At 53.7% G+C, this 16184-nt stretch overlaps 1 protein-coding gene across 1 annotated transcript; it reads left to right on the top strand.

The window, feature by feature from the left end:
* The first annotated feature begins 219 nt into the window (after positions 1–219).
* SYT3 (synaptotagmin 3) lies at positions 220–14351 on the top strand. The gene is made up of 10 exons (XM_055552953.1): positions 220–424; positions 1893–2074; positions 4921–5446; positions 7645–8032; positions 8145–8363; positions 10753–10873; positions 11176–11347; positions 11436–11568; positions 13602–13670; positions 13837–14351. The coding sequence occupies exons 2-9, from the start codon at positions 1924–1926 to the stop codon at positions 13665–13667; spliced, it is 1776 nt and encodes a 591-aa protein (XP_055408928.1). The 5' UTR covers positions 220–424; positions 1893–1923; the 3' UTR covers positions 13668–13670; positions 13837–14351.
* Positions 14352–16184: the final 1833 nt, after the last annotated feature.

Here is a 16184-nt window from a genome sequence, read left to right as displayed (position 1 = left end):
CTCATAACCGCCCCCCCACCTCCAAAAAAATTCCCATCCTCTCTGCAGCCGGGAGAGGCACTAAGGACTCCAACTCCCATCAGTCCATGCAGTGCCTGGTCTATGGAGCCGCAGCAACGCGAGCGCAAGGCCTGCCGGGAATTGTAGTCTTTAAGCTTAACGGGAGCTGGGGGCCCGAAGGTGGGAAGGGGGTGGCCGGACCTCCCGGGGGTCGCCTGGGGTCGAGCAGCTGGCCCGAGTAGGACAAGATGTGAGGCTCGGGCTGAGCTTTTTCTCACGGCCACGGCCCCCAGATCCGGCCCCCCCTCCCACCACCTGGTTCTTGGGGACAGTTCCGCAGCCCCTTATCCACCCTACAACCCCCATGGGCTACCGCCAGCCGCCGCCTCCGCTGCCATCCAGGACAAGGCAGGGATAAGCGCAGGTGAGTCTGACTATGCCCGTCTCAGAGTCCTGGCCTTCTGCAGCACCCCACAACACCTGTCCATCTGTGAGCCCTGATCTATACGTCCCTAATTTCCCCTGCACCCTCCTTCCAGTCTATCTCTGATGTCTAGCTCCAAACCATGTATCGCTAATCCCCCTTCTCCCCACAGCCACCTATTTCTCCCTGTCTTTTATGAACCACCCCCCCCCCCTCCAATCCAACCTTCCTTCTGCCCCCATGACTGTCTGCCCAGTCCTCCAGCCACTGTATCCTTTTGTCCATCTGTGATTTCTGGCCATTGTTTTTCTGTCCTTTATTTCTGCACCCGATCCATTCTCCTGTCCACTATTTGTCTCTCAAAGATATTTCAGTCCACTCTCTTGCCTGGCACTTATCACTGCCCACTTGGTCCATCCATCTCTCACACTCCCGTGAATTACACCCAGCTTATTCTTTATGGCTTGTCCATCCCAAGTCTCAATCCTTGACTTTCCCTCCGTCTGTCTGTTCATCTGTCCCTCTCTTCCAGGCCCCAGTTTGCCCTTCCCATTATCTCTGTCTCCCCTCCCCTTATCTCTCCCTCTCTCAACTTGGTCTTTATCTCTGCATCCTTCACCATCATCTCTCCACAGCCAGCATCAGACAACCATCTCCTATCTCTCTACCCCCATCCATCTCCTTCTCACTCCCCCTCTCCTCTCCTTGTCTACACCTTCCTGTTCCCTGGACCTCCCAAGCCCTTTCCCACCCTGGGCCATTGCTCACGTTCCTCACACTGTTTTGAGTGGTTTTCCTCACTCCAGCCCCACTGCCCACTGTCCATGGCTGGCTCCGTCTCATCTTTCAGGTTTCAGGGAACTCCCCCGATGACTCACCTCCGGGTCCCTTTGTGACACATCCTTCTTTTAGGGCACTTCTCACAGTCTGAGGGCTGTGTGTTTATGTGTTTATGTGAGTGTGTTTGTTGATTTGTATGCTCCTTATGCCCTCTCATTGGACTGTGACACCAGGAAGCCAGGGACTGAGTGGGGCTTGTTCCCTGCTGGATCTGCAACAGCCCACACAGTGCCTCACGTGTAGTTGGTGCCCAGTGAATATCTGTTGTATGCGTGAAGGAGAAATGGCCGTTCCATTGTCTCTCCATTCCTAAATTCTGTCCCTGCATCTGTGCAACCCTAATCTTTGTCTCCTTGTCTGTCCAACCCTTTATTTGTGCATCCTGAATCTCTGCCCCTTGACTGGCCTTCCCAGTCTTTTCCTCCTTGTCCATTTCCTCCCAGTCTCTTCTCCCTTGTTCATTGCCCCCCCAATCTCCATCCCCTTATCCCTCCACCCCCCAATCTCTGTCCCTTTGTCATTCCACTCCCAATCACTGCCCCTTGCCTATCCTCTTTCATTCTCTTTCCACCCCTTATCCACCCTCTCTCTCTCCCCCATCCCATTCCCCAACTGTACCCTTGCCCAGCCCCTCCCAAGCACAGGACTCGCTGGCCACCATGTCAGGAGACTACGAGGATGACCTCTGCCGTCGGGCACTCATCCTGGTCTCAGACCTCTGTGCTCGGGTCCGAGATGCCGACACCAGTGACAGGTGCCAAGAGTTCAACGACCTTCGGATCAGAGGCTATCCCCGGGGCCCAGATGCAGGTCAGCACCCCCAGCCATGTTGGCCAGCCCCCTGCTTCCACCATAGGCAGAATTTTTAGAGATTTAGAGCAGCCTTGCTCAGCTTCCTGTGCCTTATGGAGCCAGTCCCTCTTAAGAGTCTTGCTTCCATCCTGCCTGTTGCTGATCCCCCTTACCTCTAATCTAAGGAGAAAGAGCTATGTGGTCCATTTGACCCACGGCCTTTTGAGTTTTGCCCTGTGGGCCTCCTATCCACCCTCTCCACCCCCACTCCACTGCTGCACACACCCCCTTCAAATGTCTTTGTGCATCTCACATAGTGCTTAGAAGCTCAGGCTCTAAATCAGTCTGTCTGACTTGTCTGGGTTCAAATCCCATCTCCCCCAATTATTAAATGCATGGGTTCTTCTGTACCTCAGTTTCCTCATCTGGAAAATGGGAATAATAAAAGTGACTACTCCATGGAGCAGCTGAGAGATTCAAATGATATAACACATGTGACTTGCTAAGAACAAGCTGGGCACACAGTGGGCATTCCATAAATGTTGAAATATCCTTACTGAGCACCGATTGTGTGCCAGGCAGTATGCAAGGTCCTTCATATATCTCATCAACTACTCATGATGACCCTTTGTGGTACATATAATCCCTATCTTCTCTTTTTTTAATTTTATTTAAAAATTTTTTAATTGAAGTACAGTTGATTTACAAAGATTCATGTATATGGCAAAGTGATTCAGATATAGGTAGATATTGATGCATATATTCTTTTTCAGATTCCTTTCCATTATATGTTATTATATGACACTGAATATAGTTATAATCCTTATTTTCAATGGGGGAAACTGAGGTTCAGATGGAGTGGTTGGTCCCCCAGCTAGTGAGCAGTAGGGTTCTGAGAGCTAGGGAATATCACGAGCACCTTCGTCCAGATGAGAAACCTTCACAAAGCAGGAGTTGGGACGTTAGGATGACGGTCACACTCGCTGAGCACCAGGGCGGGGCTCAGCATCTTAAGTGCACGGTGTCCAGGGGCTGGTGATAAGGGATGAGGCCCAGAGAGCTGCAGCAGCTCGCTCGAGGTCTCACCGTCTGTATGCAGAAGAACCCGACTGTGACCCCAGGAAGTCTAGCACACTACTGCAATTTGGCAAGCTGGGGGTGGGGTGTCTCAGAACCACCCTCAAATTCAGTAATTCCTAGGACTTTGACTTGGAGAGAGTCTGGGTCAGGCTAACAGTGGGGGACAGCATCTGTCCAACTTTTCTCCCCCTCCTCTTCCAAAACGACCCCTTTTGCTTAGTTCTTCCCATGTTCAGGAGGCTGGGGAGCCCTTGCTCTGGTTTCTAACAGGCCCCCAGAACTCTAAGTAGGTGCTGATCATTCCAAAACAGACACCCTAAGGGGCTGGGGTGGGGTGGGAAACTCAGAGTCCTGCCACTGCCTGCACTGTGGCCCTGCAGGGTCACTTCCTGTCTCTCTGAGCCTCAGTTGCCTTATCCATAAAATAGGATCACTCACCCTCAGGTGGTATAGTGTCATGAGGATGAACATCAGGGGCCACTGACTTAGATCCACTGGGCAGTTCAGGACTGAAGCACATCCCCTTGTCACCAAGCGCTCCCTGAACGGACAGGACACAGTGCTTCCACCCTGCTGTCCTTGCTGCCAATGCTTTGGTGACCTGCTCCTCCCCCGTGCACCCCATAACCCACCGTCTGTACAGAGCAGGAGTTTCCCTTTGTGATCCACTTCATGGACACCCAAGAGTCAACCCCCAAACAAACTCACATTTCCTGGAAAAACCCTACTCCTGGCACCAATTACTGAATGAAGCTTCAGTTCAAGATCTGGGCTGTCCCGGGTTTCTCTGAAAGGCATATCAGCACACAACAAGCATTCAGAATGTGTTAGCGGTGAGGGTGACAGTGTTGGACGCAGGTGGCAGTACTAGGATTTATCATCCTAACAAAAAGTCCGCCATTCATGAATGAACCGCCATTGGGTTCAATGAACCCAATGAACCGCCATTCACTGGGAAACACTGAATTGTGGTAGCCCAGTGGTGAAGTCGGTGGGCTCCGGAGCCAGGTGCCCCGGACTCAGATTCTGCCTCCTCCACTCCATCTACAGGACTTCGTGTCTGTGGTAACTTCATGTCTCTAGGTCTCAGTTTCCTTTTGTGAAAAGTACTAATGGGCATAATCATGTTGCCAAGCTCCTAGGGTGCCCGTGAGGCATAAGGAAGCTAATGTCTATAAAGCACAGTAACCTCTCAAGAAATGCTTGCTATTATCTTCCCCAGCTTCCTCTGTGAGCCATTCACTCCGTCCATTCTTTAAAACTGCTATGACAGGCAGAACGGAGTTTTCCCCATTGGACAAATGGAGCAGGTCAAGCTCAGAGAGGTGAAGATATATTCCCAAAGCCACACTGTGAGCTGGAATCTGAACCCTGACCTATCTAACTGTGCCATGCAGTCTCCCCTCTCTTTGATCACCTCTGAGCATTTGGGGGAAGCTTGGTTCTAAATTGGAGGATGTACCCACTTATAGGAGAGGCAATGCGATCAAGAGAATAAAAAAGGATGAAATCTGAAGACAGGCTGCTGGTTCCAATCCCAGATCTGTCATGGACTAGCTGTGTAGCCTTAGACGAGTCACCCAAACTCTCAGTTTCCCCGTCTTTAAAATGGGTAGATGGAGACACTGACGTTGCGTAGCCGTGGAGTCTACACTGAGTAGTATGTGTAATGTGTTTAGGACGGTGAGAGGCCAACACTGAAACTTAGCTTTTTGGGGGAGAGCAGCGGGAGGCTAAATTCCGACCCCACCCTGACCCCTGACCTTTGTCCTCACTCTCTCCAGACATCTCCGTGAGCCTGCTGTCGGTCATCGTGACGTTCTGTGGCATTGTCCTTCTGGGTGTCTCCCTCTTCGTGTCGTGGAAGCTGTGCTGGGTGCCCTGGCGGGACAAGGGAGGCTCAACCGTGGGCGGCGGTCCCTTGCGCAAAGACCTAGGCCCCGGGGTCGGGCTGGCAGGCCTGGTAGGCGGCGGCGGGCACCACCTGGGGGCCGGCTTGGGTGGCCATCCCCTGCTGGGGGGCCCGCACCACCATGCCCACACGGCCCACCATCCGCCCTTCGCCGAGCTGCTGGAGCCGGGCAGCCTAGGGGGGTCTGACCCCCCTGAGCCCTCATACTTGGACATGGACTCCTACCCAGAGGCCGCAGCTGCTGCAGTAGCCGCGGGGGTCAAACCGAGCCAGACATCTCCCGAGCTGCCCTCCGAGGGCGGGGCAGGCTCGGGGCTGCTCCTGCTGCCCCCCAGTGGTGGGGGCCTGCCCAGTGCCCAGTCGCATCAGCAGGTCACAAGCCTGGCACCCACCACCAGGTGAGACAGGCCACCAGGCTGGGGGCCCACTCTGAACTTCCTTTCCTCTTTAGTGTCGACTTCCCATCTGCGGCGCTCCTGAGTCCTGGGAAAGGAGGGAGCTTGGGGCGTGGAGTCCTGGTTCCTGGAGAAAGACGAGGCTGGGGACCCAGACTCCTGAGTTTGAGGGAGGAGGGGGCTAGAGCTCTGAGCTCTTAAAACCAGCAGAAGGAGGAAGATAGGGACAGGACTCAGAGATCAGGAAGGTGGGAGAGAATGGAGATTAGACCCCCGATTCCCTGCGGCACAGAGCAATTCATCATTGGTGGGACCTGCAGTTCACTGATCCATTGATCCGGATCCTATGCATGCATATTGAGTGCCTAATATGACCGAGACCTGAGCTGGGTGTTGGGAAAAAGTAGAGATGAGCACTGCACACAGACCCTCATGCCACTCCCAGTCCAGGGGAAGTGGGTCCCCAGACCAGCTTGTCCCGAGCCAGCCAGGCCAGGGCTGCAGAAAGGCAGCCTAGGGGACACGGCGGGGACTGGATCACACAGGGTCTTGGATGCCAGATTGAGGGTCTGGAACGTTGTCCTGGGATGCTGGGGAGCCACGGAGGGCTTGAGCAGAGGAGGTCAGCTCTGGGTATATAAAGACCTCTCTGGGGCCACACAGGGGACAGACTGGACACCGAGAGTCCAGGCAAGAGAGGACAAGGCTGCGCTGAGATCATGGGGTGGCGGAGGCAGAGATGAGCTAGAGAGAGTCAGGGGGCAGTGAGTTGGGGATGGAACCGGGGCCTAACGGCTGAGGGTAGGAGGAGGTTGGAGGAGGTAAGGACAGCACCCAGGGGTCTGGCCTGGTGATCGGGTGGATGGTGGCGCTGTCAGAGGACCTAGGAAGAGGGGAGGGTTTGAGGGAGACCCTGAGCTTATCTGGGTCTTGTTGAACGGGAGGGACCTGGGGGAGCATCTGGGGGAAACTGCCTTCTAGAAGGACTGTCTCAGGCCCCAGAGGTTCATCGGTGGTTCGCCTCCAGGTAGGGGCTGGTCAGGGGCTCATGGAAAATGTAGTCTGAGGTCTCTGGGGAAGCCCTCCAGAGGTTGATGGATACACTGGTTCTGAGTTCCTCATTACCCCACTATACATATGAAGAAACTGAGGCTCCAAGGGTGTTAATGACCTGCTCAAAGTCACTCTGGGAGCACTGATTAGTAGCTGGAGGCATCTCACCCCGCATCCCTTTTCATGACTCCATGCTGCCCACCCCCCTGCTTCTCCCAGCCCCTTGCCTGCCTCTCGGTGCATCTGGCACTGCCCTGTCCAGTCATCACTAGGGGCCCCACCACATGGACTTCACCATGGGTGCAGTGGTTCATGCAGGAAAGGATGGATGAGCAGGGACCGTGGGGGTGGGAAAATTCAGGAGAAGGGAGGGAAGGGGTTTGAGGGGAGAGAGGAGGTGAGGATGGCCCCAGGTATCTGACCTGCAGGCCGAGGTGGATCGCAGCAGGCTGGGAGAGGGAGTGAGCTGGGGAGAGGGGAGCGAGCCCAGTGGGGAACACAAGAGGTATGTGGTGTCTCATGGGGCTGGGAGGCTGAACCTGGCTGGAGCCCAGGAGACACACTTAGCAGACAGAGGCTGCTGGTGGTCGTGGAAACCTGGGGCACAGATGAGCTTGTCCAGGGAAAGCATATGGGTGAGAAGGGAAGATGATGGCCAAGATGGTTAAGGATGGAGCTGTGGGCTTCCATAGTGTTCCACAAGCACAGAAAAGACAGTTGAGAGAGAAAGAACAGGCCAGGGGGAGCAATGGCCAGGCAGGAGAGGGTGAGGATGGGCCGGGGAAATTTGGAGAAGGGCAGATGGGGGTCGGATGGTCTGGGCTGTGTGAAGCCCCAGGGCTCCACAGAGAAGTTATTCAGGGTCACTCCTGGAGGTCAGATGGAAGCTTTGAGAGGCTGGTGAGAGCCCAGGTCTGGGGTGGAGCTAGCTTAGAGAAGGGGATGGCCACCCCCCCTCCAGTACAGATGGGGAAACTGAGGCTCAGAGGATTCAAGCGCCCTGCCCAAGGTCACAGTGGGCAAAGGTGGGGGTCTGTGGGCGCCTGGCTGTGGGGCTTGAGGAGGAGGCCGGAAAGGGCCCCCCAGGTTTTCAGGTGCAGTCAGAGATCAGAGCCACTGACTCCATCTGTCTTCCTCACCCCCTACAGGTACCCCGCCCTACCCCGGCCCCTCACCCAGCAGACCCTGACCCCGCAGCCGGACCCGGGCAGTGAGGAGCGGCCGCCCGCCCTACCCTTACCCCTGCCGGGCGGAGAGGAAAAGGCCAAGCTCATCGGACAGATCAAGCCGGAGCTGTACCAGGGGACTGGACCCGGCGGCCGGCGGGGCGGCGGGGCCCCCGGCTCTGGGGAGGCCGGCGCGGGGGCGCCCTGTGGCCGCATCAGCTTCGCCCTGCGGTATCTCTACGGCTCCGACCAGCTGGTGGTGCGGATCCTGCAGGCCTTGGACCTCCCGGCCAAGGACTCCAATGGCTTCTCAGATCCCTACGTCAAGATCTACCTGCTGCCTGACCGCAAGAAGAAGTTTCAGACCAAGGTCTGGAGTGGAGGGCTGGACATCCGGGTCCCAGGGAGGGAGGGGCGGGGTCCGAGGGAGGAGGGGCCGGTGGGCATGGTGTCTGAATCCCTTCCTCGCCCGCCCCCTGCAGGTGCACAGGAAGACCCTGAACCCCGTCTTCAATGAGACGTTTCAGTTCTCGGTGCCGCTGGCTGAGTTGGCTCAGCGCAAACTGCACTTCAGCGTCTATGACTTTGACCGCTTCTCCCGGCACGATCTCATCGGCCAGGTGGTGCTGGACAACCTCCTGGAGCTGGCCGAGCAGCCCCCCGACCGCCCGCTGTGGAGGGACATCGTGGAGGGCGGCTCGGTCAGTGGCTCCCGCACCCTCTTCCCCAGGGGACCCAGGACCCCTCAGATTGCCATCTCTTTGCCGCCCGCCCCCCCCCCCCCCACTACTTCACACTCTCATAACTCCTGGATCCTGGAGTTTTCTTTTTAACTTTATTTTACTGCAAGTTCTGCAAACGTACAAGCAGGAATGGAGAATGGTATAATGGGCTCCCGCTCCCCTTCTGCACTTAGTTAAATATTAACATCAGAACCAGGCTCCAGATTTCCCAACTTCTGACCCCACCTTGACATCTGATGGTAACCATGAAGAAAACTATAACAGACACCACCCGTTTTATCCAAACTCCAGGCTGTGACTCCATGACTTCTGCCCTCTGACCCTGGATTCCTGACCCTCCAATTTCCCAAGCCTAGAGTGCCCAGCTTTTGTTTGTCAAACTTCCTTCCCCTTTACAACCTCCTCATTTTTCAATTCCCAGTCTTCCTGAGACGCCTCCCCCAGCCCCTCTGATCTCTGAACATTTTGTTTCAAAGCCCTGACCCTCAAGCTTTCTAATTTAATCGAATCCTCTGTGTCTTCATGGTCTCCACCAGAACCCTGATAGTGTGATTCGCTAGAGCCTCACACTGGAATCCCCGATGTCCTGACATCTCCCCAGTGCCCCCGACATCCCCACTGGCCCCTTCCTCCTGTCTTACAGACTCGTTCTCCTGTACACCCAATCCTTCCCCGAACCCAGTTCCTAGGTCTTTGTTTGGGTGTCCCAACCCCTTCTGCGCCCTGAACTTCGCACCCTCCCAACTCCTCGGCCCTCTCAGTTCCAGTCCGTGGGTTTCCCAACATTCCAGCTCTCTGTTGATCTGGGGAAGCTGTGTGTGAGTGGGGAGGGTGTGAGCCCTGTCCTCATATCTTGAGAGGGCTGGTTTTGCTCATATCTTGAGAGGACTGGTTTTGCCCACCCGATGGCCCGACTCAAGCTCCTTCCCATCTCTGAGCCTCCATTTTCCCATACATACAAGGACACAGTTGAACCAGGCACGTGTGGCTCTTCCTAAGGTCCCCTTCACCTGGGGGGACGGCAGCCCGCTTGCTCCGTCCCCCAAGCTCAGGCTCTGAGAACTACCTGACTAGTTGTAGGGTCCTGGCCCTGCTCCCTGTTGTTCCCCGAGGCCACCCTGCTCAAGGGCCCCCTCCTGCATCCATCCTTGTCTCCTATGTCACCTCACATTTTCTCTTCTCCTCCTGATCGCTTCAGGCCTAGGTGGTCACACAGGGGCCAGCATCATGGGGACGCCTGGGGGGAGTCTTTGCACAGGGCGGCAGGGAGTCTGGGAGCATGTGGGAAGAGGTGACAGCTAAGCTGAGGCTTGATGACTGAGAAGCGACAGGGAGGGTGGGTACTCTTGCTGAGGACACAGCCGGGGCAGAGCCTCAGGGGAGCCAGTGGGGAGTCTAGGGACCTGGGCTCCAGCCGCGTGGGTTGGGGGTGAGGCGCTGAGATGAGGCTGAAGACCAGGGCAGCCAGGGCGTAGGGCCCCTAGCCCTGGCCACTGCTCCAGGTCCTTCTGCGTGTGTCGAGGCAGGGGATCTGCCTCCCTTGTAACCTCATGCTGGCTCTTGTCTGTCTCCTGCCCCAAGATTGACCTCTCTGTGTGTCTTTTCTCACCTCTCTGGACCTCTATCCCACCTCTCTGGATCTCTGTCCCTTCTCCATGTAGGTCTCTGCCTCTGTTCCTCTCTCTCCTCCTGCACCCCCCTCCCCCGCCTTTTTCCCTCCCCTCTCATTCTGGGTCTCTGTCATTCGCTGTGTCTCCATGTGTTAGTCACTTCAGTCGTGTCGGACTCTTTGCAACCCCATGGACTGTAGCCCACGAGGCTCCTCTGTCCATGGGATTCTCCAGGCAGGAATACGGGAGTGGGTTGCCATTCCCTTCTCCAGGGGATCTTCCCGACACAGGGATCGAAGCCGAGTCTCCTGCATTGCAGGCAGATTCTTTACTGTCTGCACCAGGGATTGCCACACCCACCCCCCGCCTGCCCCACTCTGCTCTGGGTCTTTCTGACTCTAGAATTCTGTGGGTCTGTCATTCTGACTCTCTCTGGGCGTTTGCATCTCTGTCTCAGCCGATTTCTCAGTGTTCTCTCTGCCTCCCTCTTTCTGTCCTTCTCCCCCCACCCACGCCTCTTCCAGTTTTCCCTGCAGAACAAATAGGCTTTGACGGTGGTGGGCCGCTGTGGCCGGGGAGTTTACCAGGTTTTGGCCCGGAGTCAGATTGTTAAGTGGATCGGAAACCTGAGCCCTGGAAATCGGGCAGGAGAGCTGGAGGCTGGAGATGGGGAAGTCAGGGAGAGGCTGGGGGGAAGGCTGAGACAGAGCACCGCTGGCCCCCTTTCCCCACTGCAGGAAAAGGCAGATCTTGGGGAGCTCAACTTCTCACTCTGCTACCTCCCCACGGCCGGCCGCCTCACCGTGACCATCATCAAAGCCTCTAACCTCAAAGCGATGGACCTCACCGGCTTCTCAGGTGGGTTCCGGAAAGTCGCCGGCTTCTGAGGGGCTGGGGAGGGGGGTGAGACTCCTGGGTCTGAGCGAGGAGGGGGCTGAAAGCCCAGACTCCACAGAGTCCTGAGAGAGGAGGGGAGGGGGGTCCAGACCCCCTAAGTCTGGGAGAAGAGAGTCTGGGGTCTGGGCTCCTGGATCTGAGGGGCTAGGAGAGAAAAGGTTGGGGAACCAAACGCTTGGGTTTGGGAGAAAGGTCTGGGGTCCGTGATGGGGTCTTAGGGCCGAAGACCCGGTTCAGTGCCCTCCCTTCACGCCCGCCCCCAGACCCCTATGTGAAGGCCTCTCTGATCAGCGAGGGGCGGCGTCTGAAGAAGCGGAAAACCTCCATCAAGAAGAACACGCTGAACCCCACGTATAACGAGGCGCTGGTGTTCGACGTGGCCCCCGAGAGCGTGGAGAACGTGGGGCTCAGTATTGCCGTGGTGGACTACGACTGGTGAGGCGGGGGGCGGGGTGAGAGCGGGGTGTGGAGCCCGGCCTGACGGCCTCTGGGGTGCTCACCGGCCCCCACCCGTGACCCCCAGCATCGGGCACAATGAGGTGATCGGCGTGTGCCGCGTGGGTCCCGACGCCGCCGACCCCCACGGCCGAGAGCACTGGGCCGAGATGCTGGCCAACCCGCGCAAGCCCGTGGAGCACTGGCATCAGCTGGTGGAGGTGAGTGGGGCGCCACGCTCCCCTTCATTCGCGCAACCCCTCATGTCTTTGTGGGCTGCTCAGTCACAGGTTCGAATCCCCGCTCTGCCCTCTTTAGCGCTATGACTTAGAGCAAGTTCCTTGATCTCTCTGTGCCCCCAGTTTCCCCAGCTGGGAAATGGGGCCGTTAGAAGCGTCTATTGTTAGGACAGATGTGAAGATGCAGTGAGTTAATGCAGGACTAAGTGTCCGCCTCTTAGTAAGGACTCAGTAAATAGTCAGCTACTCTTATTATTATTACCCATGATATGAAGTCCCAAATAAAAGGGAAAAAAAAAACCTCGATAATAAAATAGAGCAGGGCTTTCTTCATTTGTTATTTAAAGCAGCCTGTGAAAATTGGTGGACTGTGGTTTACTGGGTAAGGATCAACAATTTTTCTTTTGAAATGAATAAGAAAATAAAATTGAAATAGAACAGAACAGAAATTTTCACAGGGCAGGAAACCAAGGATTGTGGTATTAATTTATTTTTTCCCTGGGGGTTGCGGTCCAAAACGTTTGAGAGTCTGGGGGGGGAAGGGAATCTGGAGGGGAGTTGGGGGAGTGCCCTTTCAATTAGGGAGTCCTGGAGGGCTTCTCGGCAGAGGCATAGAGGTTGAGAAGAAATGGCTTAGGTAAAGAAGCTTGTAGGAAGAGGGTAAGGCTGCCAGTTCCTCCAAATCATCTAGAAGAGGGGTGTCAGTGGTGAGCCTGGAGCAGAGAAAGAAGGGGATGGGAAGACCCCAGGAGGCCTTGGGGGTCACGGGAGAACCAGCTTGACAATTTTTTAAATTAAAAATTTAAGATCACTTAAGGTCCTTCATTGGTCAAGAGAAATTTTCAAGCATGAGTTCTCTCATTTGAATCCAAGAAAAGCAAAGAAGTAACTTTCAAAACTATTGATGACTCTACTGTCACTAAAGCCAAGAAAGTAAGAGTATAGTAAATTCTTGCAGGTAAAATTAAAACATTTAAGATAGTATGAATTTCAGTACACTTACTCTTTTTTTTTTTTTCCAATATTTTCCCAACTAGTTTAATATTCCAGGGCGGGGGTGGTGGGGGCGGGGAGACAAAAAATACAAAAAAATCGAGTACATATTTCTCCTTTTGTCTTTGGTTCCTGAGCCCAGAAACTGGCCTTTACTGACAATTTAAATAAATTTCAATTTTAAATAAATAAATTTTAAATAAAACAAGTTTTCTTTAAAATGGCACTGGACTAGCTTTTACTTAAAATTTATATTTTGCTCATCATGGACTCTTTTTGCATTCATTTTGATTTTGTTTTGTTTTGTTTTAAGATGGTATTACAATAGCATTTTCTGGATTGCTGAGTTTGGGTGTACCTTGCATTTTACACCTGGCTTCAGTTCCTCACTTGGAACTGACTAGTGTGGCCTTGCTTTGAAGTCTTCTCTGGGGTTGGAGTGGGGAGGGATGTAAAGGGCTGAGCGCAGAACTCAGAAGTGAGTTTTGAAAAGACTGATTATACTTAGCTGAACAGATGGCAGCTCTCCCTCCTTTTATCACTTACTCTTCTTCTAATTCACTCACTCGTTTATTCACAAACTTCTCTGGCAGCTCCTGTGAGCCAAGCTCGCCGTACTCCTCAGTGGAGAGGAGCTGAACCCTGGCAGAGTCTGGCTGTGACCTTGACTTTCAGCCAATGATGTTCTGTGGCTGATCCTGACCATTCTCTAGCTCAGCCCTCCCATGGCTCCCCAGCACTCTCAGGACTGGGTTTCAGCTTCTCAGGGGCTGTGCAGGGTCTTCCCTATCACCCCAGTGGCCTCATCATCTCTTCTCACATTTCCAGTGATGTCTTCTTCGTGCCTCTGTTTTCTCAACTGTAGAATGGGACTGTAGTACCACTTGCCCCATCACTTCAGAGCCGGGCAAAAAAGAGAACTATAAATGATGAAAACAGGTGTGATGTCTTATTAGGTTCATTACTAGCCACTGTTTTGCCTCTCTCCCCTCGTCCTGAGCCTTCTGGATTTTCCCCTTCAGGAAAAGACTTTGACCAGCTTCACAAAAGGCAGCAAAGGATTGTCAGAGAAAGACAACTCAGAGTGAGAGGTAAGGAACCCAGACCAGGGGTGGGAGGGGCTGGATTCCCAAGTCAGGATGGAGGGACATAGCACTGGGATTCCTGGGTCCATGGGGTGTTTGACGGTCATGACCAGCCAGGTCCTGGGCTGGCTGTCGGCCATCTCTAATGTTTCCTTGCTGCCCGGTCCTGCAGGTCTGGCCAAGGCTTGGAATCAGACCAGGCCCCATGAGGACCCCATCCCTTCCTGCCCGGACTGTGAATTCATCTCCTCGAAGCCATAACGTCCGAGCCGCGTGGTGCGAGGCAGCCCTGGGCCTGTCCATCCTTCTACTCCTGGAGGCTTGGGGGTGGTGGGAGGCAGGTGGGCCCAGCTCCCTGTTTCAGGGTGGGGGGCATTCAGTCTTCACTGTGTCTGTCTTCCCTCCCCGGGGTTCCCCATCCAGGTGAGGGGCCATGCATGTCTGGGGGATCCCTGTCCCCCCAAAACCTCTGTCTGTCTGTCGTCTGTCTCTTTGCTGTTTGTACAATACTTAGTGTCCTAACCCTCGTGCTGGCTGTGAATGTCAACAGACCAATCTCCCATGTTCCCCTAGACACGCACACGCCCGTGTCCACCCTTTCTGTTCACCACACCCTGAGTCTGGCCGATTCCCCCCACTGCTGCTGCTATCAACTCCAGAATAAACACATACTTTGGGTCTCACTCCATCTGGGGCTCCTGTCCTTTCTCGGACTGGGAAGCTGGGTTGGAACATCTCGGCTCTGCATTCAAACAAATGTTTCATTTACTGGCAGAGTGACCTTTGGCAACTTAACTGATTTCTCTGAACTTTTCTTTTTTTTTTTTCTCTGAACTTTTCTAAATTTCACATTGGCCACGACCTATGTAGTCATAGGACACAAAATGCAACCCAGACTATTGTAAGCCACAAGCAGAAATGAAGGACCTTCGTGGAAGCCTTAGAGTACAGAAGGACTTCAGGCAGGGTTGGACCCAGGTGTTTGAGAGATTCTGCTTTGTCCTTTATTGACTTCGTTCTCAGGCAGATCTTTGCAATGGTAACAAATGGTCATTTGGAACTGCAGGCTTATAATGCTGAAGCTGTTATAATGCCTTCAGCTGAAGAAAACAGAATTCCCAACAGAGAGAGCTGAAATGGTAGGGATTTCTTTTGCTCGTGGTAGAAATTTCTTTTGCTCATCTAACATTTTAAAGACACAAAATCCCAGGGTTAGCTCAGCTGCTCAGTGTCAGGCACTAAGTTGGCATCTCTGAGAATAGTTTGCTTTCCCCGCATGGGTACAAACTGTCTGCAACGGTACCACACATCCTGTTCTCAGACAGTGACATCTAAAGCAGAAAATGTGGACAAGGGCCTCTCCCTTATGTGTTTGACATTTTTATTTTCTCCCTAGAAGAGTTCTCCTTTCTCATTTGCCAGACTGGGTTCTAGGGGGCCAGACTGGGTTGCAATGCAGTCTGAAAAGTGAGCATCTGTCATTTCTAGTCTATATCGTGGGGTGTGGGCTTTGCCAGCAAGAAAGCATGGAAAGGGGAATGGTTGTTAGGTAGGAAATCAACAGGACCTGCTGCAGTTGCAGAAAATTAGGAAACAAAATTAGGATATTCCCTTTCTCTCTCTCTCTCTGCATCCATATCCTTCAGGAAAAGGAGTCTGATTGGCCCTCCTCAGATCTTAAATGACCACCTCCAGCTAAGCAACTGTCCAGTTGGCAAGCTTGCTCTTGCCCATCCCCCTACACCCACCCTCACCATAGCTGACTCCTCCCCTCCCCATCCCACCCAGATTGGATCAGACTCCCTCAGGAACCCAACCCTTCTTGCCCAGGGGTGAATTCATCTCCTGAAGTCATAACATTCTTTGGTGAACACAGGGGTTCCCTTAATTGACAGCTGCAACAGAATGACACGGCAGGGGACAGTCCTTCAAAGTAGCCAGTGTCCACTCCATGACTAGTTTACATTAATTCACACCCCCTTGCCCGTACACACCACTTCAAAAAATTCGACCATGAAAAAAAGTAGTACAGTTCCTGTATTTGTTGACGTGGGGTGCCATAACAAATTACCACAAGCTGACTAGCTGAGAACGACGGAAGCGTATTCTCTGAGAGTTCTAGAGACCGGAAGTCTGAAGTCAAGATGTCAGCAGGGTCCATTCCTTCTGAGACTCTGGAAGAGAATCTCATGCCTCGTGCCATGCCTCTCACCCGGCTCCTGGTAACTGTCTGAAATCTTTGTGTTCCTGTAGATGTATCGCTCCACTCTGCTTCCTGTCTTCACACCACCTGGTCCCATGCATATCTCATACTTCCCTCTTCCTTTCCTGTTCTCTCTCTTTTAAAGCACATAGCACACTGATTTTTTTTTTTTAATTGTAGTCTGACTAGGAGTACATGAACTCTTTTTTCTCGAGCATTGAGCAGCACTTTTCAAACCCTAATAAATGTCAAGGTTAGAAAGGTGCGATACTGTTCAGCTTAAAGGTAAATAAGCACAGTGACAATATACAGCCTTG

Source organism: Bubalus kerabau, chromosome 17 (genome assembly GCF_029407905.1).
Source record: "Bubalus kerabau isolate K-KA32 ecotype Philippines breed swamp buffalo chromosome 17, PCC_UOA_SB_1v2, whole genome shotgun sequence".
NCBI lineage: Eukaryota > Metazoa > Chordata > Mammalia > Artiodactyla > Bovidae > Bubalus > Bubalus kerabau.
This window is presented reverse-complemented; position numbering and strand designations above follow the sequence as displayed.

Excerpts from the sequence above, each read along its gene's own strand:
- SYT3 (XM_055552953.1), top strand. The coding sequence starts at position 1,924 with ATGTCAGGAGACTACGAGGATGACCTCTGCCGTCGGGCACTCATCCTG. Across the intron at positions 5,447-7,644 it reads AGCCTGGCACCCACCACCAG|GTACCCCGCCCTACCCCGGC; the intron begins GTGAGACAGGCC and ends CACCCCCTACAG. Across the intron at positions 8,033-8,144 it reads AGAAGAAGTTTCAGACCAAG|GTGCACAGGAAGACCCTGAA; the intron begins GTCTGGAGTGGA and ends CGCCCCCTGCAG.